Below are 26,739 nucleotides of genomic sequence, written 5' to 3'. Positions count from 1 at the left end.
GCTGTAAGGATATTTCATAAAATTACTTCAAAATCAGTTTAAAAATTGTAGACTTGTGGCATTTGTAGCCGTGAATGGTTGCCCTGGTTGCGTATCCAAGTTGACATTGCTCTTTGTTGTTGTCGTTGTCATGCTGTATTATTGTCGCCATGTATACTAAATTCGGTAGAAAAGCAGCTTGAATTTAGAGTAATTTTTATATAAGCATGCAAGGTATAATTGTTTCAAAAATTGATGGATCGCACTACTTTCTTTCACCAAAAGAAACCAGAATTGGCCGTGAAGGCTGTGACATCAATCTTCAGGTATAAAATGTTTATTTCTAACGTATAGTTTTCCACCACCACAGTGAGGCCATGATGGCCTAAATATGACACACTCATTTTAAGAACGCTATAGCCAGTGTTAAGGCTAGTCATTGTACTTGTTTTATTTAATAAGGCATAAACAAAGATTACAGCATGCTAAGAACACCCGACTTTTCGCATTTGAGCAAAGAATTTTCCGAAGATGTTTACGAACCTGCAGAGGATACGTTTTTGATGTTAGATGCACTAGAGACAGATTTAAACTTCATATCCACACTTAGGCCATCTATTTGCGTAGAAATTGGCAGCGGCTCAGGTATCACATTGACTTCCTTAGCAATGGCTATAGGAAATTCTGCATTTTATTTAGCCACGGATATAAACGAGAAAGCTGCGAACTGCACATATAAGACGAGCAAATCTAATAGTGTCAGCATTGATGTCACTGTCGATGATTTAGGTAGAGCCCTGCTACCTAGATTAAAGAATCTTGTTGATGTCCTTATATTCAATCCACCATACGTAGTTACTTCTTCAAATGAAGTAGGTGGTAGGTCAATTGAGGCTTCATGGGCAGGAGGTTCTGATGGAAGAGAAGTCATTGATAAGTTTTTGCCTATCGCTGCAAAGTTGATCTCAAAACCAGGTGCATTTTACATGGTTGCTATAGACAGAAACAAACCAATGGAAATTATCGACAATATGAAAGCCCTTGGACTTTCTGGGAATATAGTTTTGTCAAGAAAAGCTGGAATAGAGAATTTGGTTATTCTTAAGTTTACGAAATATATATAGATTGAACATTGAATTGTTGTTTTGTACATCACTTTTTGTTCTTATTACATTAATTCTAGATGCAGTTGATCATTTTTCTGCCCTTATTTTGATTTTCTTTTTCAACAGCTGGTTTTGCCTGTATGATTAAAATAACTGATATCATACTTACAAAAGCCATTAAATTGTTTTTCAACTCAGGAGATGAAAGTTGCACAAAATATCATCAACTGAACAAACTTGTGTTATTATCAATCAAAGTTAATTTTAATGATTTAAAGAAGCTCTATTTCAAAAAATCTTGCAATACTTTCTTGTGCAAAACATTTAAAGTTTCTTATTTAAATATCATTTATAAATAATTGATCCTTGAAATGTAGTTTTTAAACTTTGTCAAACTTTTGTCAGTTACTATCTTTACGGAGTAAAAATAAAAACAAGTTTTCAAATTTTCAAAGCAATTTTCTGTACCAAAAGTTGGTATGTGCATGTTACATTCATTATATTTCTTGATGACTTAAAGTTAAAGCTAGCATTTTACTTTGGTTATTAAGTTACCTTGAAAAAACAGCCTAGTATTGCATTTCAAAGTCAAAATGCAATACCTTTCAAACCTGCCTTTAAGCTGCACCTTTTCACTGCTCATTTATAATTTACAAAATGAAGTTAATTTTGTTTTTTACATACTGGATGTATGCAATAAGAATAAAAACATAATTAAATATGTTTTTGGTACCATAAAATTAGAAGATGACACAAAATAGTGGAAACATAGCATACTGAAATACTTCTTGTCCAACACTCTTCAAAGAAACCATTCAAAGGAATCAATCAAACACATTTTCTTCTTCTCACTTTCTTTTTGATCCATACCTGGATATAAATTCATCTGATCTCTAAAGATCATAAGATGAAAATTACTACAGTCATGCTATGTTTGCTTTTATTTTGCACCATCTATAAAATAACACAATGTTGTTATGACCCCCGCAGTGCATTTTTATATTTCATGTTTAAAAGATTACTTAGTTAGCAGTTTTAAAATCTTTTTACATAATAAGACTTTTATGTGATTGGATTAAGTTTGTTTTAACCCTTGGACTCTATTTGGTAATATTTTCTATGCACTGATTGTGCAGCCTTAACTGCCATGTCTTGGCATTTCTTATAGGTCTTTTTTCCACAACTGGACATACATATATATTTCTTAACTTAAAATATGTTTTGATTATCATTTGGAAAAGATTTAGTATAATTTTCTAGAATATTTGTTTTTTTTCAAAGTCATCTTTAAACTCTGTATTGTCAGATAAAGCAAATATTGAATTGTTACACTACTTATAGATTTTGAAGGCTATGCTGTAAGCAGTGGCTCAATTCGTTTTTTAGATGGGGGCAATGCCCACAAAAACAAGCAAATTTTCCCACAAATGACATAATTTACAGACAAAAGCATGTATTAACCGACAATTTAGCAAAGCTTGGAGCACTTGCCCCCCCCCCACAACCCCACAATTTCTGCCACTCGCCACAAGCATGCTCTAAAGTAATGGCAATTTTCAGTTATGTTGGCTTTTCCATCAACAATTCAAAACCTTTTTACAACATATAATTATCTTCACTACTGTTCATTTTTGTCCAAAATATTGAAATTATGCGAAATTGAACAATTACTACTGAGAAAGCATATTTTCAACCCCCTTTTTATGTATTCAATATATTTATATGGTTGTACTGGGTAAGAAAACTAGTTAACATCGAAAATGTAGTTCTTACTGCTTGTCTTCTCCATTCAGTACTAGATATTTTACTGTAATATTTTAGTATCATCCACTCAACTACAAATATCTGATTTGATTTCCATTATAAAAAAAACATTGTTTGCTTTTAGTCACCAGTGATTGATAAAATACATGCAGTTATATATGCTGAAGAGTCAGATAAGTCATATTCAATCAGGGACCTTAACACTGCACACGGCACATATGTCAATGAATGCAGAGTACAGAATACACCAGTAAGGCTTACCAATGGCGATGTCCTTCAATTTGGATTCAGTAAGTTCTTTGTTTGTATAATTTCTTAGACTTCCAAACCCTTTAATTTGTTCTCTTATTTTTTAAAAGAAGTTAAAGATGCAATTTAGATTACTGTGGACAAGCAAAAGGAGACATTGATGAACTTAAACAAATCTCAATTTTCTCTTTGTAACCCAAAAGGAAATTCATTTCATTTTATCTTCATGACAAATAGGTGATGTATTTGCTAAAATAAATCCTACTGTTTAGCAGGGACAAGTTTAGCTTTCCTTAGCAAGGCTATCACTAGCTATTGAGTTCAAGTGGGGGTTCATATTTGCCAAAGATGTGGATGAACCATCATTTCTTTGCTGACAAGTTTGGATGTTGTTAAGGAAGCACCCATGCATGGCAAAGAACTCCTCGTTTTTGCAATTAAATGTTTTTCAAAGGGATGTCACACCCCATGCCACAATATAGTGAGAGCCCTTTTTCTAAGATCATTTGGATTGGAAAACATTTCATCACTCCTTTCTATCTGCTAATCGGAAACTAAAACATGATAGTAAGAAAAGCTTGCTATGACTTTAAACTCTTTGAAAGTTTGAACAACAATTCTGTAAATTTACCATTTGAATTGAGTTTAATTCTATGATATCTTTTACGTGTTTCTTACAATTCTTTTCGATTAAAGTTGCATAAGTTTGAAATAATTATCTAATATTAGCAAAGCTTCTGGAAATCTCAAAAGGAAACCGCATCTTGTAAAGAAGACCCTGTCCAAGAAAGAACATTTATAACATATTTGCTCATATATTCTTTTTTCTTATGATTTCATTCGTGGAAGGTTGTAAGAAACGTGCAATCATAAGAATAAAAAATTCTTATGATTGCAAAGTGCTTACAAGTAACAAGAATTCAAAGAGATTTGTGACACTCACTTAAATTGTGTTTTTGTATAGTTTTATATCTATTTGCCACACGCAGACAATCTGTTTGATCCTCTCTGTGATCTTTATTTTTGATGCATGATAAAGTTTTTAAAATTAATGCAAAAAGTTTCTGAATGCCCAGCTAGATTGCATAGATAATTGATCTTAGATATAAATTTTCCTCATCAAATGGTCCAAAATATTTCAATTTTGAAAATTGAGCTTTTTTAAGTTGAAGAATTTTCAGACCTAGTCAATCCCAACTTAGTTCTGCCCCTTTGATTTGGATAACATCTTTTCTAGGTGGACCATTGTTTGACCTGAAAATAGGTTCTGCTGCAATCTATCCGCCTGCTCATCAAGCATGGAATGTGACACAAACCTATCCAAGCAGTGGAGAATTGGCTCAGGATACTACACATCTGCCCCCAATTGCAGTACCCTCAGCCCCGACAGGTCCAAGCTACCAGTACCAAACAACAAGCACTAGCTTGCCATATCCACCGGCTGGGAATGTGTCTTATGGACAAGGATACTTCGATGCGAAAGCAACGGTAGACCTTTGCTGGGAAAATCACCCAATTGTTTTCAAACTAATTGACGTAGATAAGTTTTTATAACTAGCCCTATACCAGGCCTGGCCGTTTGTATTTTTATAGGTGAGCTGTGAATTGCTCCCGTCATTTGCTGTGGCGAGCTAAATCAGTAACACATAGAATGTACTTTAAAGACAATCGCCCCTTTTGTATCTGTCGGTTGCCTTTAATAGCCTCAGTCAGGAGTATGCTGTTTTACTTCTTTCAATTTGCATTTGCTTTAACCGTGACTTAGGCACCCCTTTTACTTGAAGTTTTTTAAAAGAACAGACTCTTTCAGTTTCATGTAAAGCTGGCACAACACAAAAACAACAATTCTCTTGCAAAACAATCTTTTTGTTGCACAGAATTTGAAAATGGCTTTGAAAAACAAATTTTGAAACAAACTTAAGTTATACGTCTAGCAATCTTCAGAAAATAAAACGTCAGAACATAGATGGAAAACTCTACGCTAAAATACCCAGTTTTGGATCGAAAAAGGCCAATCAGAAAACTCGAGCACATGACTGTTGAGGTTGTCTATTCAGTGCCGCTTTCCTATTGAAAATGTTACCAACGGAGTCCTAAGGTGAAAACGAACTCACTTATGTCTACACAAAAGCGGTCGGTCATGTTTATGTAGAAGATAGGTTCACAAACTACTAGATGATCAGGCTTTGCAAGTAATGCGAAACATTTCACCGTTAAAGTTTTTCACCCAATCTGGGTTTTTCAGTAAATGCTGCTGGATATTGGAATTCCATGTTTTGGTTGTCGTTTTTGATCTGCAAGACAGAGTACCTTGTTCTCTTTGCGAAATAGTTTTGTTTCTATTGCTGGAAGGGACCTGCTGTCTTATTATATCCCCAATCTACAATTCCTATCAATTTCTTCGACTTTCCTTTCAAAAATATTCCTTTTTTCTTTAGATTGAAAGATTCTAATCGCTATAAACGTACCTTTCAGTTAACTATCCTTTTCTGAATAGATCGAAGTTTATGCCTATCATAACAAAAACCGCCCAACAAGCAAAAAGTTAATTGCAAAAATGCAATGACAGGAGAAATCGCTGTTACAAGAATAAACCAATTAACCCTTGTACATTTTCAGGGTTCTCTGAATAGGAAAAGGGCAAATGAATGGAAATTTTAGGGGAGCGATTCTCCCTTCATGTTTTGTTTAGGAGAGCAATTCATAGCTCGCCTCAGGTTGCGAGGGGAGCGTGGAGGCTATCGCTTGCCTGTAACGGCCAGGGTTTGCTTTACCTTTTCAATATTCAACACGAGTTTTAGGGCTATCTAGAAACTATCCAGAAATTTCCTGTTGTTAATAGGCTGTAACATTAGCTACATACTTTTTTTCTATTTGGTTTTTACTTTTTAAAGCTATAGACTACAAAAACAATATCATCAAACATTTAATGCTTTTAATGTTGCTTTCTAATACAGAAATTTTCACTAAATGTAAAAGCGGTCGTCAATCTACTTCCATTATTGCTGCTACTTGCAAACGATTTAAAAGTTCGGAGCTTGTCAAATGTCTAAATGTCAAATGATTCAACATATGGAATCCTTCAGGCTTATTGATGAATCTATGATTATTCCATCACAAAATTTAGAATAATTGCAGTGCGTGTTTTTGCGCTGTTGAATCATATTTTTGCGCTCATTTATTTCCTAGATCGCAGACGGGATCATCCCACACCCACCTCTGCCCAGTCGAAATGCAGCTGCAAAGCACTCGAGACCATTATCTGCTGGGGGACTATCATCGTCAGGTAAATCGAAGCTCTATGTAAACAAGCAATTTCAAATTAGCAAACAGCGATTTCTGACGTAAGAAGAATTTCAATTTTTCCGAAAGGAACTAATTTCACAGTATCAAAAGAAAAAAACATAGAAGTCTACGTTTTAGATTTTTTATAGAAAATTGCAGTATATAATTTTAGTGTGACGTCGCCTTAAGTGAACGACTAAAGATGTCTTTTGATATTTTTTTACACTGTTATCTTCAAAAATACCTTATAGATTTTCTTTCATCATTTTCCCCATAGGTCGGTGGGTCTTCAGTAAGAACATGAAAGATATGACTGGAGAAGAAAAAGCCAATGAATTGGTATGCTTCCCTTTTTTTCTTTCTTGTTTGAAAGTTAAGCTATTGTGGTAATGTTTAATGTGAAGATCGAAAAGGAAGAGCCCTCTTCCGGGAGCAGAAGCCTAATGTGGCCCAACATTTTTCCCCCTCCCTGCCTGGCTGCCGGGGAGGACAGAAGCAGGGCCGTCGCGAGGCAAGCCTTGTAACAAATAATTACCTGAAATTCTTAAGTTGGTGTCACAAACCTCTGCAATACATTTTGCCAATCTAACTGTGTGGCATGTAATTCACAACATTCATTTTAAAATGATAATAACGGACTTTCCTAATGGTTTTGCCAAATCTGTATACCGGGACGGGTAACTACCCGAGGCGGCACCATGGTTGCCGGCGAAGAAACAGAAAATTTTCGAATTTTGATGCTTCCATTTCCCTGGAAAATGCACTCTTTTAAGCAAATTTCACTAAAGCAATCCTCCTAATCCTACCGGAATTTTTTTTAATTTTTGCAAACAAATTGAACAATAGATAAAAACAACTGGTACAATTTCATATAATTCGCAACATTCATATTAAAATGATAATAACGGATTTTCCTAATGGTTTTGGCAAATTTGTATACCAGGACGGGCAACTACCCGAGGCGGCAAATTCTTCCGAAAATTCATTTTTTTTGCAAACAAATTGAACAGCAGATAAAAACAACTGGTACAATTTCGCCATGGTCTTGAAAAGTTCCATGTTGTCAGTTACTTCTAAAGCTAGGTAACAAGCAGCACTGGTTGCCAATTTAAATCCCTCTTTCCATCTTAGCATGCCTTTTTAGGGGAAATGGACAGAAGACACAATTTTACCTAAAGAGTGCCTGGATTTTTAGCTTTTGTGCCAACAAGAAATCTTCAAACCTTCAAGTCATTAGTTTTTTTATCTTCCTTCATATCAAGAAGTATCGTATTTAGCCAAAGAAGCAACTATCTTTTCTTGATCCTTTATTGATGTTAATACACGAAGGTCGCTGAAATACCTAAAGCGTTTCTTCCACTGGGCGGATTTTACCTGAAATTTCCTATCGAGATACTATTGGGGGGGGTGTGACACCCCCCACACCCCCCGGTCGCGACGCCCCTGGACAGAAGGCAACATTCCAAACCATTGGTCAGACTTGGATTCCAACTCACAACCATCAGCACAGCAGTCAAGTATTCTAGCTACTGCCCACCTTGCCGCAAGCGGTAGCGAAACCATAAACATTTCTTCGGAGGGGTACTGAAAGGATTTTTGCTGACAAAAGAAACTTATCTCCTTTTTAAGGGTGTGGTTGTTAAATTAATATCATTTGCTGCTTTTATATGTTTTTATTTCAGTTTTCAGCATTTGAAAAATTCAATTCAATTATTTTTTTAAGATACTTTGAATTGCAGCAGCAACAAAAACTTTAATAAGTTAAAATTGTTGTAAAAAAGCTACAATTAAGCTACAATTAAGCTACTACAGCGCGAGTAAACTTATCCGAAAGTTTACTTTGAAACCTCTTTCTAAAGTGTTCATAAACGAATTTCTCGCCATGAACATACCTTCAATCCGTAAAGTTGCTTTTTGTCAATAGGAGCAACAGTTGCTGAAAATGGGCTTTGAACTGAGACGTCTTGCATTGTTTGAAACCGAATGCAACCGCAAAGATGGTGAAATTGTTAGCTTACGCAACGAAATTGCAGATCTGAGGTCAATTTTGAGCAAAAAGGAAGATGAGTTTCGTAGGTATGCATTGTGGCAAAATATTACTTTGATGAAATATTACTATTATTATAATAAGGTTTTATGATATGGTGTTATTTAGATGACAAAGAAGATGGAGCGGTGTTACAATTTATTCTAGTAACTCAATTTTATATAGATGATGGCTAACTCATAGTTTTTGGCTGTCTGATTAGGATTTCTTACAATTTACAATATTGTCGCTAGGATATTTAAATGCTCGGTTACCGTATTTCCCATACCAGCATTATTTTCTCAAGGTTGATGACATAATGACTTTTTTTCATCAGGTTTGGGTTAGACTATAAGTACTCTGGCGAGTCCATATACTCACAACATGATTCTGATATGTTGAAAAATGTCATCCAAGAGAAGGACGATTTGAAAAGACACAGTGCACATAAGCTAGCCTTACTCCAGAGTCAGTTGAATCAAAAGAACAAGGAAATTAAGGACCTAGAAGAAAGGCTGGACGAAGTGGTATGACCATGTTACATTTGATTCAGTTCAAGGGCTTTATTTATTAAACCTAGCCTTAATCATTTCGATGTTTTGATATTCATTTATTTGATGGCATCGAGTCTTTATAAAAGGAGTGGTTCTACCCGAATTTGCCGAGTTATGATTCTCATACTGCAATACTTTTGGTGGACCTGAGACTGATCAAATGCACATCTCTTGAACTGGCTTCAAAAATGCTTTCCAACGGCAAGTTGTAATCAATGACGGCAAAATCCACATGAAACTACAATAATCGCATGAAACGCAAATAAGTCCCTTCAGAGGACGCCTACCTATCACGACGTAATGCCTTTAATTAAGATCAAAGGCAGAAAGTCATCTGAAAAGCGTGGTCGCATAATCTTCTGCTTGCTACGTACGCTAGCAGGGTGCCTCCAATTATGCGTTTCTGCCTTGTAGATGCTGCTTGACTGCAGTTTTTTGCTCATCATTAAGTATTATTTAGAAGAAAATGTCATGGAGCTTCAGATGTGTATCTAAAATTAAGCGCAAGTTGTCTAGACCTGACTACGCAAGGGAACTGCCCTTTATTTTTCTACTGAGTCGATACCTATTGAATCTTCATAGTTTGAGCAGTAGTCATGGGAGATAATGTAATTTTATGAGATGTTGATCTTCTCTCCAAAATTGATTTTTTCCTAAAGTGATCCATAAGAAGGTCTTCATTCACCTAAACAAGTCAAAACTAAACTAGACTGATTAAACTGAATAATGTTGCCTAGGCACTGTTTTCTCTGTGTTGAGTCGCTATTAATTCTCCTATAATTTTTCTTACCAAGCTTGCTGGAAAATCATCAAGGCAATACCCAGATGCATCAACCGATGTAATTGCCTCACTGAAGTCGACATTAGCACGTAAAGACCTTCAAATCGCTCAGCTGCAGACTGATCTTGAGAAGAGTAACAAGCAGAAAACTCAATCAGCTTCCTTGGTAATAACATTACAAAGAGAAATTTCAACAAAGGATGCTCTTGTTCAAAAAAGTAACAATGAAGTTGACAGATTGAGAAGGGATAATAGAGAAAAGGAAAGCCAAATAGCCTCACTCTCTGCAAAGGTATGATAGGTTGAAGAAATAACTCTTTGTTTTTATATTAAAGTGCTCTGACACTAGCCGATGAAGTATCCATTATTTTAGCTTTATCTTTTTATCTGTTTCCTTCATCACCAGGATAATAGCTCGCACCTTTCAGCAACTAATCTAGGATTATCATTTCAGAAGAAATCAATTCTTTTTTTAAGCTATTCTAAGCTATTTAAGCTTCTCGAGTTGAATTGCTTTTTCTTGCCCCATATATTTGTGAGTCCCCTTTTCCACGGGTAAATATCAGAGTATACATTGAGAAAGATAATTTGCCTTCACTTTAATCATAAGCAAAAATATTTTTTTGGACAATCGATATTAATATATGTTTAAACGTGAACAGTTTTTACCTAAAAACTATATTTTTTGTCATGACACTTTTATTGTCATAAATCGTAGCCTTTAAAGGGCCCTCGTTGATAAAAGTGCTTTGTTTATTGAAGAGAAAACCCTGTATAAACATTGTTGTTATTATTATTATTATTCCTTCTGTATATATGCTATTGTCGTTTGTCATTGCCTTATCATTCAGAGTATCCAGTATTGTTGATCAGGTTTATAAGGTGCTATCGTGTCATTGATTCTTTTATCGTTATGATCATCAGTTCCATTTGCATAATCATTTCATGGCAGTTGTGCTTAACATTCGTAATCTAGACACAAATCTTAACCATTGCTTATATGAACTTGTTAACAGTGTAGCATTTCATGTAGAAGCATAGATTTGGCGATGTGGCCTGCAATGTGAAATCTATCTTTGTTTCAGATCACGAAACAGAGAGCCAGCAAGGAAGTAGAGAAAGATTTCCGTAGAAAGGAAGAAGAACTTGGTTCCTTTCGACAGGTAAGCATTCCAGATATGCCGTTAGCGATGCCAGCAGTTGCTCGTTTTCATTACAAGAACCAATGTTAATTCCGTATATGTCCGGGATATTATTTCACATTTAGTAGATGATGTGCCAATGAAACTATAATTATGATAATTGAAAAATCCAGGGTTTTCAATACACCGGAGTTGGGTCTGTTATACTCTCACGTAGCGCCATATCAGAAAATCATACCGCAAGAACTTAGAAATCTGCGTCTCTCGTTCGCATATTTTGTTAAATTGTCTGTACGATTTGATTGTAAACCAAACTGGTTAGAGATATTCTTTCCCACCTTCCTTTTTTATTAATCTAATTTTCTACTGTTTTTTGACAGAAATTGTTGAATGCAGATCATCAAATTCAGGATAAGATAACAACAATTCATAAAATGGAGAATGAAATTGAAAATTTGAGAAGAATTATCGATGAAGGCAAACAGGTTTGATAATTTTCCAGTACACCGAATTTAAGAAATATCGAATGCAGTTTAGATGTAGAAGTTATTGGTGTCAGTAAATGTATATTTTATTTGTTGAAAAATATTCAGTTGTTCCTTTACTAATGTAATAAATAATTAATTTGTTTCTTTTTTTCTATGCATTCAATCTGTGGCTCTGTTCGCTTGCTCTTTTCAGCCATGTGCGATTCGGCTGTATCATCTCGTCATAGTTGTGCCCTTAACAAACTTTTTATCGTTGAATTTGTCTGTGAATCATTCCAATATATAGTTTTATATTCCTTGGCAAATCAATTTGTTTTAGAATGATGTTCACATGCAGAAAGAACTGCAAAACATGCGAATTCAGTATGTGGAAAAAGAGCGAGCTGATAAATCAAACCGGATAGAACTCAAAGAAATGCAAATGAAGGTACTTGTATCACATTTTGTTTACTTTTTTGCTTGACAAGAAAAATATTGCGTCGTACTGGTTCGGAAACTAAAAACTTAGTGGGAGTAAATATCTTGATATACTCACTGGCAAATTATTGATTAGGTTTTGCATATATTGAAGAAGATTCAAGTAAAATCTATTGTGTTGTTCAAAATCTTATGTTGTCTTTATTTAATTTTTGTTAACTGTAAGGAATCTATTGAATGTTTTAAAGTGCGTAGAGAAGAAATTAATCTTACATACATACTTTTTCCTATATATTTCATTTAATTGTGAATCTTTTTTTTACAGAGAGACACATTTATGAACGAATTATCACGTATTGTTTACGCCAGTGGACTAGTTAAACCAGACAAAGATATTCATGAAGAAGATTTCATTAAGATAATTGAAAAAGTCATCGATGAGAGAACGAGCCTAAAATTAAGGGCTGATGAACTTTATGGGTATGAAAAGGAGGTAAGAGTATGTTTAATCTTTTACAGTAATCAGATTTTGAAGATTCAACTAGTCGTAAAAAGTTAAGAATATACAGTTTTTAGCATAGTTTAACTGCTTGTATATAGAGGCTTTTCTTTTTTTACAGTTGAAACATTACGCGAAGGAAGAAGAGCACTATCGACATGGCCTTGAGAAGTTCCTTACGTCGATGGAAAAAAGGCTGATTAGAAATGGTAGACTTTGCGAATCTCTTGATGATGAGATCAGGAGTATCCACGATCTTGATCTGACTGGCAGCCTATCATGGATCAAGGTATGTGTGCTAGCACTGTTACTGAGTTTTCGTAAAATAAAGCAATTCATTCTTATACTAATTGCAAGTGTTTATGATAGTCTTGTTGCGATTGAGCTAAAATTAATGCTATTTGAACCAACTGAATGGTCAGTGTGGTCGGTGGGTAAAGTGGGAAGGGGGGTTTTGGAGGCGAATGAAGGTCTGGGGGCAGACAGGGGGGAAATGTCGTGAGGGAGAAAATCCGTCTTGAGGGAAAAATGTTTCCTCCCCTTTTCTAAAGAAGGTTTTTGATTAATAACTTACCAATCTGTTTTTCGTCGATATAGAAATAATATAAATGCATCTTATTTTGTTCTGCAGGATGTAATTATCGGTATTTTGGAACAAGAAAGGAATTGGGAGCAAAGCATAGAAGATGCTTTGCTGGATGCAGGGATGGAAGTTGACAGGGGAAAAAAAGAACCCCCTCATTTGATTAGAAAAATGAAGGAAAGAATAATGAAAAAGAAAGAGAAGATTGTGAATTTGAAAGCCAGGTATGTTTAACGTGTTCAGGTATTGTAGCTTAGCTACCAGATTCACTCTATATGAAATAGAAAAAAATTGATCTAGAGTGAGTCTCTCTCTCATTTTTTATAGAGTGGGTCTGGTAACCAGGGTAAGGTATTTGTCGCCCGGAACGTCTGAAACCGAAACGATCTTAACTCTCTTTACAATCTCATTGGTTATTCTATATTAAGATATGTTATGAATTTATCTTTAGCTCTTCCATTTAAATGTTATCTTTTAGTAAGGAGCTTGGCAAGAAAGCTGAATTGTTACGAAAAGTTGGCCTTATTTCTGCGCTATTTTAGCCGCAAACGGCATCGTTATAAACCCACAAACAGTGTTGAGCTTTTTTGTTAAATCTTTTTTCTGAATTCAGCTGTCAATTGGAAGAGATCGAGTCAATATTTCAGAAGATTCTCTATCTTAAAATGCTGTTATTTGTAAATTTGCAAAACCTGCAGTTGAGCTTGTTACAATCGATTTGCAATATTTTAGATTTGTGAAGGGCTTGCAAAATTATAAAGCAAATGGAGTTCAGAGGGTTGGTTGTCCCAAAGACATAGACAGAAGGAGTTTACATGCCACTTCCTAAGGCTTTTGTGCAGAGATTTTCATGACAATCAGTTGCGTGCAACTTTTAACTGTTTCTAGATTTCAAGATGTGACAGATAATTTATCAATTTTGTAATGAAATGCACAAACCAACCTCTCTGCTCACTCGAAGAGAGTAGCTTTGCACACAACAAAAGGTGTCATTTTTTGAGTTCGCTTAATAACTACCTTTGAACTTTTTGCTTTTTCTTTGTTCGATAATTGTGTCTACTTGTTCCAGACTGAAAGCTGTTGGTGGCGAGCACGAAGAATCTTTGAAGAACTTCAAGACCAAGTTTCTGCAGGATACGGAGGAGGAAGTTACCAAGGCAGTTGAGAAATTGAAACGAGATGAAGAGAAAAAGATACAGGACCTGAGCCACGAATTTTTGAAAAGAGAGAAACAGAAAATTGCAGAGGCCATTGAGACAGAGAGAAAAATCTTCGAAAGGGAATTTGGAAATTTGACCGAGCTTCATAAAGTATGTTTTAAAGATCTATACCTATACTATTTTCTAGAATTTTTGCCAAACCGTTAATTTAAATGGGGATGCGAAGAAAGTGTCAATCACGCAAACCATCCCTAAAAGGACACACATATCTTGAATTATCTAATCTTCTTTGCTGCTACAAAAGTTTTTGGAAGCTCGTTTCAGGAAAATTTAATCTTCCTGAAAATTTTAGAATGTTCTCCAGTGATGTTTCTTAATTTTGCAGTTTGATAGTTAAGATGTCCTAAATTTGATGTTATTATTTATCATCTCTATTTTTGTTTGTTTTCACAGCAATTAGGCCAAACACAGCTCGCTATCGACCAGCATAAAAGCAAATCGCTTACATTGGAAGACCAAGTTTTGCAGCTAAAATTTGCAATGGAAAAAGCCCAACAGAATGAGGTTGATACGTTAAAGAATATTGATTACTGTGGCAATATCATCAATGTTGTAGACTGTATATGAAAGTACATTTAGAAATCTGGACAGAATACCACATATAACTTTATTAAGAGAATTACATTGCGAGATTATGTCATGTCTGTAATCTGTACTTTTTTGTATTTTTTATAGAATGAATTGAGGAAAGAAATTGAAGAACTTCATGTGAATCATAAAGTTCAACTTGAGGCTGTTAATCAAGACAAGGAAGAAGTGAAGCAGAAATGTTTGGAAGAGATCAATGTTTATAGAGTAAGTGCTTGAAGTGCTTCTAATGTAAAAAATAACTGTAATTTAAAAGAAACATTTTACAATTCTGGGTTCAATTCTTTTTTCGGAATTGCTATATCGTGTCCCATTTTATTTCTATTGCTGTACAAAGTTTGATCTTAGCTATAAACGAAGTAAAGAATCTGTGACGTAATTGGGGGGCCTTAAAGTCACGTGGTTTGATTCAAATAAGCGGCCGTAGAGGTGGCGTTGACAACAATTTCAACGAATCGAGTTCTAGTTGGTAACAATATCAAGTTAATAACGAAGCTAAATATATATAGACAAAGTTCATTCATGAAGCCCAGTTCACTTTTCGCCCTCTGTGAGTTCTTCAACATGATCATAATCGTTTCTGTGTGGCTAGGCCAAATCAAATCAACGCTTGTTATCAAAGCAACATCAGATAGCTTGTTATGGCGGCGGCTTTCTAACTCTGATTCAAAACATGTCAAAATAGACCTGTTTTTCCTGACAAAATATTTTTCCTGGTTGTGTTATGTCTAAACATTCTTCGTCATGAGCGTTGCTTTCGCCTAATATACAACATTCGCTTTTGCTCCATCCCATCGCTAGCCAGATGGGCTGTTATCGTGCTGGTTCATTAAGCCTATTGAATTTTCATGTTCCCTGAGCAACATCAGCAAAACCTCCTGACGTCACTGGAGGCATGCTTTCTTTTGCCTCTATTCTGTGTTTTGGCACTTTCCGAGCCTTTTAACAGCATATTCACATTCTATCTCTGGGAAATAGTTTAATTCATCGAAATCAACGAAAAATTTCACATTGGTTTCAAACCAAAAAAAATGTTTTGATTTTTGGACTTCAGAGGCACTTTAAGAAAGTTCGATGTCAAGTTAGATGCAATAAACAAAATCTTAACGTTCAGTGGGACCCCTTTGACACAATTTCCAGATTGAGCCAGAAACAATAGTGGGAGGCTACCTGGAAAGTGCTATGGCACCTAGTTAAGATGATTCACTTTTAGAACTTCTAAGGTGGTTTGGTATTTTTCTTAGCGTATATTACATGTCTCTCATTACTAAAATGATAACTTTAACATTTGAAACACATAATTGCAGGAACAAGCCCACCAATACAGTCTGACAATTGTTGCACTTGAGGATAAGTTACTGAAGCTCAGCAAAAGCAGGAAAAAAACAGATGACGATCTAACCTACATGAAGCAGTACAGAGGTAGGCAATCGAGCTCTGCAATCATGTGAACCATTGTTCTAATTTTTCGCTAAAACAGATATCTAGTGAAAAGGAAAATCAATGATAATCAATGACAAAGTTTTCGTTAATAGTTGAATCTATTTACAGCTGTCAAGCCTCGTGAAATGGCTTTATTTACCATTTATCGAAAATATCTCATCAACTGTTATTGCTTTAGGCTGTGCGTATTTATCTTCAGTAGGGAATGCATTTTCTTGAAACATCTTTAGATTTGTCAAAGTTATGCATAAAAATTTATCAATTTTTTCTAAATCTTTATAGATTCTCAAGTCAAAGTTATGCACAAAAATTTATCAATTTTTTTCTATCTTTTTGTAGATTCATTTTCACTCACCGGTAAAACTTCACCTCGGCCTAAAAGTCCAAAAAGAATGATATCAAGGCCAACCTCGCCTCGAAAGGTTTACAAACGAGATGCTGCTAATTTAACGGACATATCTTTATTGGAACAGGATGTCCGAAGAAAAGAGGAGATTGAAAGATTGGAGCAGCTGGTCATCGCTCTCAGGTAGTTGTTGTTACATGCTCAAACATTCTAAGGCTCTGTCAGTTGCAACGATTAATGAATTTATGCAATTAATAGGTTTTATCGTGTGAGAAATAAGCAGTACAAGATATTGAATAGTACTTGTTAAGCACCATAATGTAATCAAGACTAAAAATAATATTATAATACCATAAGTCTAATAGTCTGAATGAAATCTTAAGTGAAACCGTTCCCTTACTTTATATGTTTCAAATCAATTAAAAGTCTGAATCCAAAATAAACTGCACTGGCACTGTTGAGCCGTGTAAAAAATTGAACCGTAGTATTCAATTTTGTTAGTAAGTCTTCATGAAAATGTGTATTTTAAACAACTAGTATTAATTATGATCAACAATCATATGATATTATGATTTGGTAAGAATAATATTATAAACAGCATGAAATAAACAGCCAGTCTTTTTCTAGGCAATGTTACGATAAATTTTATAGGATACTTCTAAGGCTAAAGCAAGGTCTTATCAACCAAATCCCTCCCGTGTTTTATTGATATAAACACGTAACATAAATAATTGAATCTTATTAAAGCTCTTGTGATAAGGGAGTTTTGGCACCATTTCACCTCTAGTGTGAAATGATTTTGCATTCAGGACTATTTGGCCCTAACATCAATAGTCGTATCGAAATGTTTTCTATCGCTGTTTCTATTCTTTACATTTATTGAAGTTGCATTTATCGATAAAACTGTATGAAATTGGATATAATCAATTGAAAATAATTGCACTTTGTATTCACACGTGAGAAACAAATGGAAAAAACGTTCTGATGACGATAATTATAATGATGCGTGGAACACGATATTTGAGCTTTTTGTTGTGAAACATACACTATTCTACGATTGTTCATTTTTATGATAGACTATAGGGCTACAAATGAAATGTAGATACTTCTAGAGCCCCTGTCAGCTTGGCATCAGCATTTGCTCGATAAGCAAATAAACCAAACAAAGTGATCCTTAGATATGCAAAGACTTAATTTTTGTTTGCTTTTTGGCGTATGCCTTTTCACTAAGGTATTGGCAAGTAAATTAAAACCAGTATTTGTCAACAAATAAATATAACGAGAACAGTTGAACAGAGATTGGTTTGATCAACAGAAAGTTTGTTTTGAAATTCGATCTAAGAGGCCAGTATTTTTTAAGGGGATTCAGAATAGGCATTGGTACGTTCCACATACGCCAATGCTGCGGCATTTGAACGGTATTTTGTCGAAGAATTCTTCAGCACCGCTTTACGATAATTGTGTTTCGAGATGACCTCGTACTCGTACAGTCAGATCGTGCAATGGAGGTAGGCTAATAGCTGTATATTATTCCCAGACGACTTAATGTATATCTCTTAAAACCTTTCAAATTATTAATATGATATCTAGCTTCCACTGCTTTGTTTTTCAAAGTTTTTCCTACAACTTTTGAATCAGTTTTTCCTGCAAATCTTCCTAGAAATCAAGACATCTATACGGAATCATCGTTTCTATTAGTAATCTTTCAATGGCATTGTCTGTGGGATCGAATTACGATTAAATCTACGTTAGAACTATCGTGTATAATTTTACCCTTTAAGGGGGTTAATTATCGGCTTGAGGTACCGCAAACCATCAAATTTTGATTCATTTTGATTCAGTTTTTGTTTGAAATTATACTCGATTGTTCTAACGTAGATTTAGATATTAGCCTAAAACTATTCCAACGCACAAAAGACCTGCTTTCTAGCAAAACTTTGGATTTGATCACATTCATTAAACACACTTCAGTTCAAAATGTAAGTGTGCCGAACTGGTACTGCCAGGTCTTCTGCCTGTATTCGAAATATTCAACCCCTAAGATCGAGACTTTTACGTCATTTTTGCCAATTTTATAATTATTCTGATGACCATCCTTGCAAGGAGTCTCACAATGAAAATATCAAGTACCCCTACATATGTCTTAATATAAGCACCATTTTATCGATAGATCCTATTGTTGTTATGTTCTCCTAATTATTAGCCCAATAGCTCGATATCACAAAGTTTTTTTAAAATGACATCGTGTATTCCCACAAATTCCCTCTATATGCTACTCTCTTTTAGAAAAATGTTGTTATTAATGAATTTTTTCTGTTATTTATTGTTATCTTCTTACTATTTACTGTTAAATGTTAGTACAATTTCATTTTGTTAGTATTTATCCAATTTACTTGTCTCTTCCCTTATCATCTTTTTTTATGGAAACATGAATATCGTTATTATTTCTACCCCTTCTAATTTTACCATAAACTACCCCTTCTGATTGTATCCTTTAAAAGGTGTTGCATCTAGCTATGAGTGTGCCTAAGTTTATAGCATACGCAACGATTTTGTAGAAGCAGTTGTTTCATACCCGGGAGAAGTTGCTTTCACTTTTGGCCTGAAATGAAAAAGAAAGATGTTTTTGAGCTTTATATTTAAGAGAATTACAGCGCCACATTTTACGTTCCAGGAAGGAGGCAGGCGACGCAAGGAGACAAACCAATGAACAATCAGAAGTCGTCAGGGGTCTGAGGCGAGATTTAGCTGGAGCTTCAGCAAGGCTTTCAGATATAACAGGTGCAGTGGAAATCTTCATTTTCCTCTTTTAATTATTTTTTGCCACTAGGATCTATGAATTTTGGTGAAATTTTTCTCTAACTTTTGATAAAAGCACTAAGGATTTGGTGATATAATTTTAATCTGAGGATTTTCTATGTAAAAGGTTGCGCCCAACGTGGAAAATGCTAACAGCAAAAGCCTAAGTAAGGGTAGATTTTCTCGTCAATTTTCAAAAGTATTTCATAATTTTTCGGCCTTGGTTGCGATTCAGACCTTCGGTAAGCCAAGTGCAATATGAATCCTGCAATCTTTCTTCTTTGATTCTTCAATTAGATGGTAGATTGGGGGTGGCTGATGGGTAAAAGCAAGAGCTTACTTTCGGTCATTATTCAATGTTTATACGCTGCAGAGTGTCAGATGAAAAGTGCTTTAGTATGCTATGCTTCCAGTATTTCGTGCAATTTTCAAGATGTGACTTCTATTAATTCGTCAAAAAACTCATCCAATAGTTCATTTATAATGTATCTATCGATTTAAACCGTCTAGGCGAACTCGATGATACTCAGAAACAGAAGATTGAAGAATTACAAACACGAATAGTGAAACAAGACGAAGAGCTTTTTGTGCAAAGAAAGCAGCTTACTGAGTTATCAGCGCTGCTTGAAAAACAAAAGAAAGAACTTCTAAAGAGAGATGATAAACTGAAAGAACAGATTTTTGTGACCAAAGAACAGGAAAAGAAACTGAAAGAGAAAGGGAAGGAAATTGTTCAGCTGATAAGGACGCATGAGGACAAGGAGGATGAAGGCGATGCAGAAAAATTAGAAATCGCAAAACAGGTAGTTAGACTTTTCTTAAGAAACCTTGGTTTGAAAGTTTAGTTATTTGAACTGAATTGGACAAGCTTAGTTTTTTGAGGGGTTTGCAATTTTTAATCATGATTATTACAATGATCTTTTACATTGGTATCTCGTATCTCTAGGCCTTTGCCAGCCAAGAAGTTGTAGCAGCTGGAGCTCGTTGCCTTGGTGACAAACACGATCAGACAATCTTGAGACAGAGAGAGGCTATTGCTGAAATGCGACAGAGAATTAAAGACCTTGAACAGTTCCAGCCACCTTGTAAGCCTATGAAATTATAAGGTTTATCATCCCCACAAAATACCAAGAAACCTTCTAGTTCTGGTTTGCTATTGTTACAGTTTTCATTAATTGTGGCCGCCGTTCCATTGTATCGTCTTTGTTTATTCTTCATTAGCTCAGAATCTAATTGGAAGAATGATAAATCTCTTTGAAAGCCAAATTAGCTAATCTTGTACTTCGAATAAGAAACAAAAGCGGGTAATGGTTTCTATAGAGCCTTTTAAAGCCAGAATTCTATTCATTGCGCTTAGGTACTTTTTTGTCTGACTTTCTTTAAAATAAATATTTTCAAATAAGGTCCAAACTATAGTGGCAAGTTTACATCCAGGTGGTGAATGTTCACGCCTTTTAACGCATGCCTTCTAAACACATTAAAAAGCTTAGTTACTGCTTGATATTGATATTTCCATATAACCAACGTTTTCGTTTCTGTAAGGCCAAGTCCCTTGCCTTTAAAATTGATTTGCAAATTTGGTTTTAAGATAGCATTTCGTTCACAATATTGTTTTTAAGATAACAGAATGCATGGTAGAGCGATTGAAAAGTCTTATTTTTTGGTTTGGTTATAGATCCATCTCAACAAGCCGCCTTACAGCAAGTAGGTATTATGAAACGGGAACTTGCCGAACTCAGGAGCGAGCTGGCGATTAGGGAACAGGATATGTACAAAGACGAGACCCAACTGCAGTCTGAGGTATTCCCAGTCGAACATCTCCTTCTTTCGACTTTATTCAGCTTGGTTGTCTTTTATTCATATTTGTACTTCAATCTGTCACATTACTTATGTCAGCCACTAGGACTTGGCAGTACTTCCTCTTTTGGTAAAGAGACTGCTCAGAATTTTTCATTTCATATTTTAGGGAGTCTTGAATCAAAATTTCATGATAGGGTAATATTATTCTTTTACCTGTAGTTGCTCCTTGACTGTGTTTGCAGAAAGCCGTACATGACCTGGCCAGTAAAGCTCGATTGTAAGACACGGCACAAGATGTTAATCACAAAGTGCGGTTTTCTCGTTTAAGCAATTAGTTCTCTTTTTCGAAAAGCATATAAAGAAGCCAAATTTTTAATTTTCTTTGCTAACCCAAGATTTTTCAATGCAATCCAACAACATATTAGGATTCATGAATGATTTAATTGTTATGACGTCATTTTTTGCCGTAGACCCGAGTCTCTAGAGAACTTTTGAATTCTGTAAACCAAGAGCTAGCTATTGAAAAACTCGCTCACAACGAAACAAGAGATGCATTGGATATCAGTGAGAGAATTGTAAGTATTGGCTTATTGCTCGCCCGTTTTCAGAGAATTCCGGCTGTTCAAAGAGAGCCTTGTTATTTGGTTCTCTTTGGTATAATAGCTAATTGCAATTGATCTGATGAATTTTAATCGTTGCTCCTCATGTGCATAAACACCATTCTCAGTATCAGTTCCGTAAAGCGTGTTACCTATCTCTGATCTGGTGCTGCTATTTCTTGTGCTTGAAACCATGAATGAAAAGATGTTTATAAAAGGAAAGATTCATTATTGTTAATTCTTCCCCTCTCTCCCTTTGATGCTCCTTTTGCACCTTTGCACAGATATGAATCAAACTCGAGTGAATAGTTTTTGCAGCTCTCTCTATGATCCTAAATTGGTACGAATCAAAAATTCCTTTCCGCCATGATGCAAAATTGCTGCAAATTACAAATGTAAGATGAACACACTGAAATATAAAAAAATATCTATTCTTTTACTTTATTTGAAATCAAATAAAAGTTTTTTATAGTAAGTCAATTCGTTCTTTTTTTATTTCTATGTTTTTTTCAACTTTTGTGTCTTTGTATGTAAAATGTTTTTTACACTTTTGTTCATCAGCCCTATTCAATTTCTTTAGTGATTCTCGTTTGATAAAGATTTTTAGTTATTTCATCTAATTATGCTATAAATTCACAATTTCATTTTGAATCGTTAGTACATTGATCTGATGCGAGCCGTTTGCGGTTTGTTGGACATGGAGGTGCCGAAAAAGGTTGGAACGATAATTCACGTACCACCAAAAGAGAAGGAAAAGCTGATCAATGGAAGGAACAATGTATGTTAGAAAAGTTGAATGTAGTGATTCATTTCTTTATATCATGTATTGAAAAAAAAGTACCAGATAAACGTGGAAAGATGCTGTTCAGCTGTTTTAAGAATTATGCTAATTTACTATGCCAGGACTATAATTAAAATCAATGGAAACTTTTTTTCTTTTTCTGATACTTTCCGATTAATTTATCGTGAGATGTTTACTAGGCTTTGAGGTAAACCTATTCTAGATAAGTGAAAGTTTTATATCTTTGGCTTTCAATGAAAAATACTATTTTACTGTCTGTCACACAGTGTTCAATGCCCTATAGGCAGAGTTCTTCATTATCTTATATCTTAAGACTTGTAACCTGTAAAGACTCTGATTACCGAGTTTTTATCCAATTTGAATAGTTTTCAGAAATGATACAGGACAGTGCATGGCATCGGCTTTTTATGATTATCTATTTTGCATAATTATGATATAAAATCCACTGTTTCAGATTTTAGAAACTATAATAAAAAGGCTAGATGCCCTACAGAAAAGACTTGGTCGTAAAGAAAAGTTGCTTGGAGGATATGAGAAAGATTTGACTCAGTTAAGGTAAGAATATGTATCATGATATTTCTATCTACCCGTTAATTTTACAATGCTCCATGTCACATAAACTGGACATTTCCAGTACTTTTGTGCTCTACCTCTCAGGTTCATGTTGTCACACTAACTGTTACGCTTAAATTCAACGTTAAGCTAATTTACTGGCATAAATATCGATGTCGTACTAATGTTATACACACTGAATGTCTTAAAGCAAATTTTTGCATTTTAACTATTGATAGAAGAGCCAACTAGAAGTCTTTATAAGATCGTCTGGGCTACTTTTTTGCGTTCTAAACAATTTTGGTTTTTCTTTGTGCCATTAATTTGAACTTCTTGCAACTAACAGAGACACTGAAGAGCTTGCTGGAAGAAAGTCGGCTGAAACAATTTCTTTGTCGGTGAGCCAAAGTTATCCTTTTAATAATAAATAATAATGATAATAATAATAATCGAATGTTTTAACTGGATAACCTATCAGTACAATATGTACTGTTATCATTAGGATCCTGATCAGCCGTACATGATAAAGTTTTCGTGTCGATAAAGTTTTAAAAGTACTTCATACTGCAAAATTATAGAGACTTGATGTTTCAAAAATCTGAATCTTCACCCTACGTTTGTTCTCATGTGTAGTTAATTTGAACCATTTCATCTTATAATGCTATACTATGCATCGTTTTATGTAGGAAATTCTAATCTGAATGTTATGAAGCATAATTTCATCAAAGAACTAGTGCTTGATATACAAAGTGATTTATTTGTTTTTTTCCCATTGTAAAATTAATGCAAAATGGCTTGGTTTTGGTAAGCTTCATCTTCTGATCTTTTAATATTTTTACCAGACGTCTTTGAGAAGTAAACAGAATGAAATCGACTGCTTGAGAGAAGCCCTGAAAAGAGTGCGTGAAGAGCTGGACCAACAAAAGAGACTGAATAAATCGTTGTCGCAAAGAAAGGTAATTTTTTGATGAAATAGACATTTTTATTCCAATAAACATCGATTCAGCTCTCGAAAGTGTCAGTATCTGTGATATAAATGTTCGGGGATGTATTTAGGGACCCAAAAAGAGTTAACTTCTTCTACGAGCTAGAGCTGCAAAAACATACGGAACCTAGGAACTACATTATAGCAGCTTCGCTAAAATAGCAAAACGATATGTGCCTATTATAAAATTGAGCTCAAGAAGGTTTGTGATCATTTGTTTGCCATATCTATGACTTTTAAGGCTTCTTACTTCTTTTCAATGACGCTAATGAGCTTGCAATCGTTGTATTGGACTTGGAACAGGTAAGGTAATGAAACAACAAATCGTATTGGAAGTTGATCTTATCAAATTTGTCGAGAACTGATTATTACAAGTTAAACTCCAAAAATAAAGCCGAAGATACATTCCTTCTTTGGTTATTTGAAGATGTCAATTAGTTAAAGTTGCCTAAAATTCCAAACCAGAAGAACTTTGTCTCAAATGATTGCAGAACTACTCAATTAAATGCTCAATCAAGTAACTCGTTTAACAAAACAATGCTTTGAAATCCCCAGCAATAAATATATTTTTTGCTGCCCTTAACACTTTTACTAAGAAGGGCATCTCATGTATTTAAAGAATAATCTGGGTATCGTGTGTGATTATTGCTCCGGTAACTCCGCCCCCCCCCCCCCCCCCCTCTCCTCTTATACTCAAAATTAATTTCTGTTATTAATTAGAATATCAAAATCTAAATTGTATCTTTCATTCTAAGGTTTTTAAGATGGATTTAGAACAACAACGCGAGAAGGAGAACAGAGGGCATCATTGTTATGAAGATGACGAAACAAAGCACAAGGTATAATTTATCCCAGTAACTCTTAATAGCTGAGGTTTTCTCTGAGCTGTTATTGCCTCTGACCAAGGGAAAAGAACACAACACTTAGAATTTTTAATCTATTTGTCTCTGGGTGTATTTATTTTTCCACTCTAGACACCAATCTATATCAGCAAATAAGAGAGGGGAATAACTGTGTTTTATTTTGTACTTGAAATATGTGTATGGGGTCATCTCTATTTTTGATACTAACTTATTGCTCGAGCAATGTCCTGCTTCTAGATGTTACGTTACTGAGCTTTTTACAAGCTATTTCCTTTTTCTTGTTATTATAAACTCCATATAATTAAAATTCATTTTTGTCCTCTGCATATTTTTATCAGGGCACTGGACTCGAAAACCTTTTTTGTTCTCTCTGTGTCCTGGTAAACTTACTGGAAACTGTGTTAGATAGAGCATGTTGTATCCATCGATCTTTAACTTTGTATCTTTTATAAATATATCTTAAGTTTAGCTATATCCGATAAATTGTAAATATTTTGCGGAATTACATAAATATAAATTTGAAAAATCCCAGACAGATGTCATTTTTTCTATTGTTAATTTTATACAGGTATTTGAAGCCTTTCACCAAATACCTTCCTACTTATTACTATTACTTCATGAATCCAATAACTTCTTTCAAATTTTAGGAAGAGATGAAGAAAAGAAAACAAGCTGAAAAACTAAAGCGGAAAAGTTATGAAATCGAATCCCTGAAAAAGGTATTTCATCTTTCATTTGAACATAGCATTTGAACTTTCTTTTTGCAATTTTGAATTGACATTATTTGTTCTGAATTTGCTTACCTTTAGAATGATATTGAAAGCCTGAAGCCCATATCTAAATTTGGTAAACCATCCTGTTTGCTTTTTTAGTAAGTAATAGTTTTGGAATATTTTATCTTTGTTTTTACAGGAACTTCGTTCAGCTGACCTAGAGCTTAGTGAAACTGCCGCAAGACTTCATGAGTTTCAGACGAACCAGGTAAATCATCGAACTGTCGTTTCAAACACTACGCTTAAAGAATAACATTGCTGTTTTCTACACGTCTTTTTCTATACCATGAAACTTTGTTTGATGTGTTGATAGATTTTAAGATTTTTGTGTCCTTGAATAACGTCAATCTAAGTTGAAAACGTTAGGATCGACCTTATTTGCAGAAATAGAAGGCCTGATAGAAACAATTTGTGTCTTCTTTATCGGTTTAAAATTGTGAATAGCAAAGTATTTGTATGAACTAGATACAAAACATTTATAGAGCTGCATTGTTAAGAGTGTTATATTTTGTGTTATGCTCTGTTGTCTCTTGTTTTTTTAGAGTCGCCTGAGCCCAAGAGAAGAACCCATCGAGGAAACTGCGGAGCCTGCTTTTGAAGAGTTATGGAAGCACTCTTAATATCATAGCAATCATCATATGAAGCAGAAAGATTGATGAGTAGATTTTAACAAATTGCACTTTTAAGCATGTTGACAAATGAATTTTAGCGAAGAGCACTTTAGAACTGATAAAGAGAAAGTTTTGAGTTCTTGATAACTTTAAATCACGTGCGATGGATCTGCTCCTCTTTAGAGCATTTTGCATAACTAGGTTTCTTGTGTAATGACTGTTGGAGAAGCGGCTCTGGAAACATACCGGAGGTGGTACCAAGGTTTAAAACTCCGAACGCTATCGTATGCTGTGCTGTCTTCAAGTTTGTTCGAATATTTATGATCTGAACCGTTATCTGATTAAAAATTTATCACGATTTTACATTTTAACAGCTTTTCATCACAGTTTAAAGATCGTTGAGTTCGAGATTTTTTTCTTTTCTCAATAATCAGATGTACATATTATATTTTTAAATTGTAATGGTACACAAATATTTCAATGGA

The 26,739-nt window shown here is 34.6% G+C and overlaps 2 protein-coding genes across 2 annotated transcripts; both read left to right on the top strand.

Annotated features, from left to right (window-relative positions):
* The first annotated feature begins 122 nt into the window (after positions 1 to 122).
* On the top strand, positions 123 to 26,739 carry LOC135688141 (forkhead-associated domain-containing protein 1). Its single transcript, XM_065204861.2, has 32 exons — positions 123 to 305; positions 2,974 to 3,139; positions 4,336 to 4,586; positions 6,288 to 6,384; positions 6,661 to 6,722; positions 8,308 to 8,459; positions 8,747 to 8,936; positions 9,758 to 10,036; positions 10,830 to 10,907; positions 11,267 to 11,371; positions 11,694 to 11,801; positions 12,117 to 12,284; positions 12,412 to 12,579; positions 12,922 to 13,097; positions 13,943 to 14,183; positions 14,487 to 14,597; positions 14,769 to 14,888; positions 15,989 to 16,103; positions 16,464 to 16,653; positions 19,145 to 19,251; positions 19,780 to 20,072; positions 20,216 to 20,354; positions 20,945 to 21,069; positions 21,540 to 21,644; positions 22,327 to 22,446; positions 22,925 to 23,025; positions 23,369 to 23,420; positions 23,865 to 23,978; positions 24,763 to 24,846; positions 25,518 to 25,589; positions 25,783 to 25,851; positions 26,186 to 26,739. The coding sequence occupies exons 1-32, from the start codon at positions 207 to 209 to the stop codon at positions 26,261 to 26,263; spliced, it is 4,335 nt and encodes a 1,444-aa protein (XP_065060933.2). The 5' UTR covers positions 123 to 206; the 3' UTR covers positions 26,264 to 26,739.
* Positions 314 to 2,967, top strand: LOC135688144 (methyltransferase HEMK2-like). Its single transcript, XM_065204864.2, has one exon. The coding sequence runs from the start codon at positions 462 to 464 to the stop codon at positions 1,101 to 1,103; it is 642 nt and encodes a 213-aa protein (XP_065060936.2). The 5' UTR covers positions 314 to 461; the 3' UTR covers positions 1,104 to 2,967.

The sequence above is a fragment of the Rhopilema esculentum genome, unplaced genomic scaffold (assembly GCF_057945365.1).
Source record: "Rhopilema esculentum isolate cy_ngs unplaced genomic scaffold, ASM5794536v1 HiC_scaffold_36, whole genome shotgun sequence".
Classification (NCBI taxonomy): Eukaryota; Metazoa; Cnidaria; class Scyphozoa; order Rhizostomeae; family Rhizostomatidae; genus Rhopilema; species Rhopilema esculentum.
Note: the sequence above shows the minus strand (reverse complement) of the source record. Positions and strands in the feature narration are given on the sequence as shown.

Excerpts from the sequence above, each read along its gene's own strand:
- LOC135688141 (XM_065204861.2), top strand. The coding sequence starts at position 207 with ATGCAAGGTATAATTGTTTCAAAAATTGATGGATCGCACTACTTTCTT. Across the intron at positions 10,908-11,266 it reads AACTTGGTTCCTTTCGACAG|AAATTGTTGAATGCAGATCA; the intron begins GTAAGCATTCCA and ends GTTTTTTGACAG. Across the intron at positions 12,285-12,411 it reads TTTATGGGTATGAAAAGGAG|TTGAAACATTACGCGAAGGA; the intron begins GTAAGAGTATGT and ends CTTTTTTTACAG.
- LOC135688144 (XM_065204864.2), top strand. The coding sequence starts at position 462 with ATGCTAAGAACACCCGACTTTTCGCATTTGAGCAAAGAATTTTCCGAA.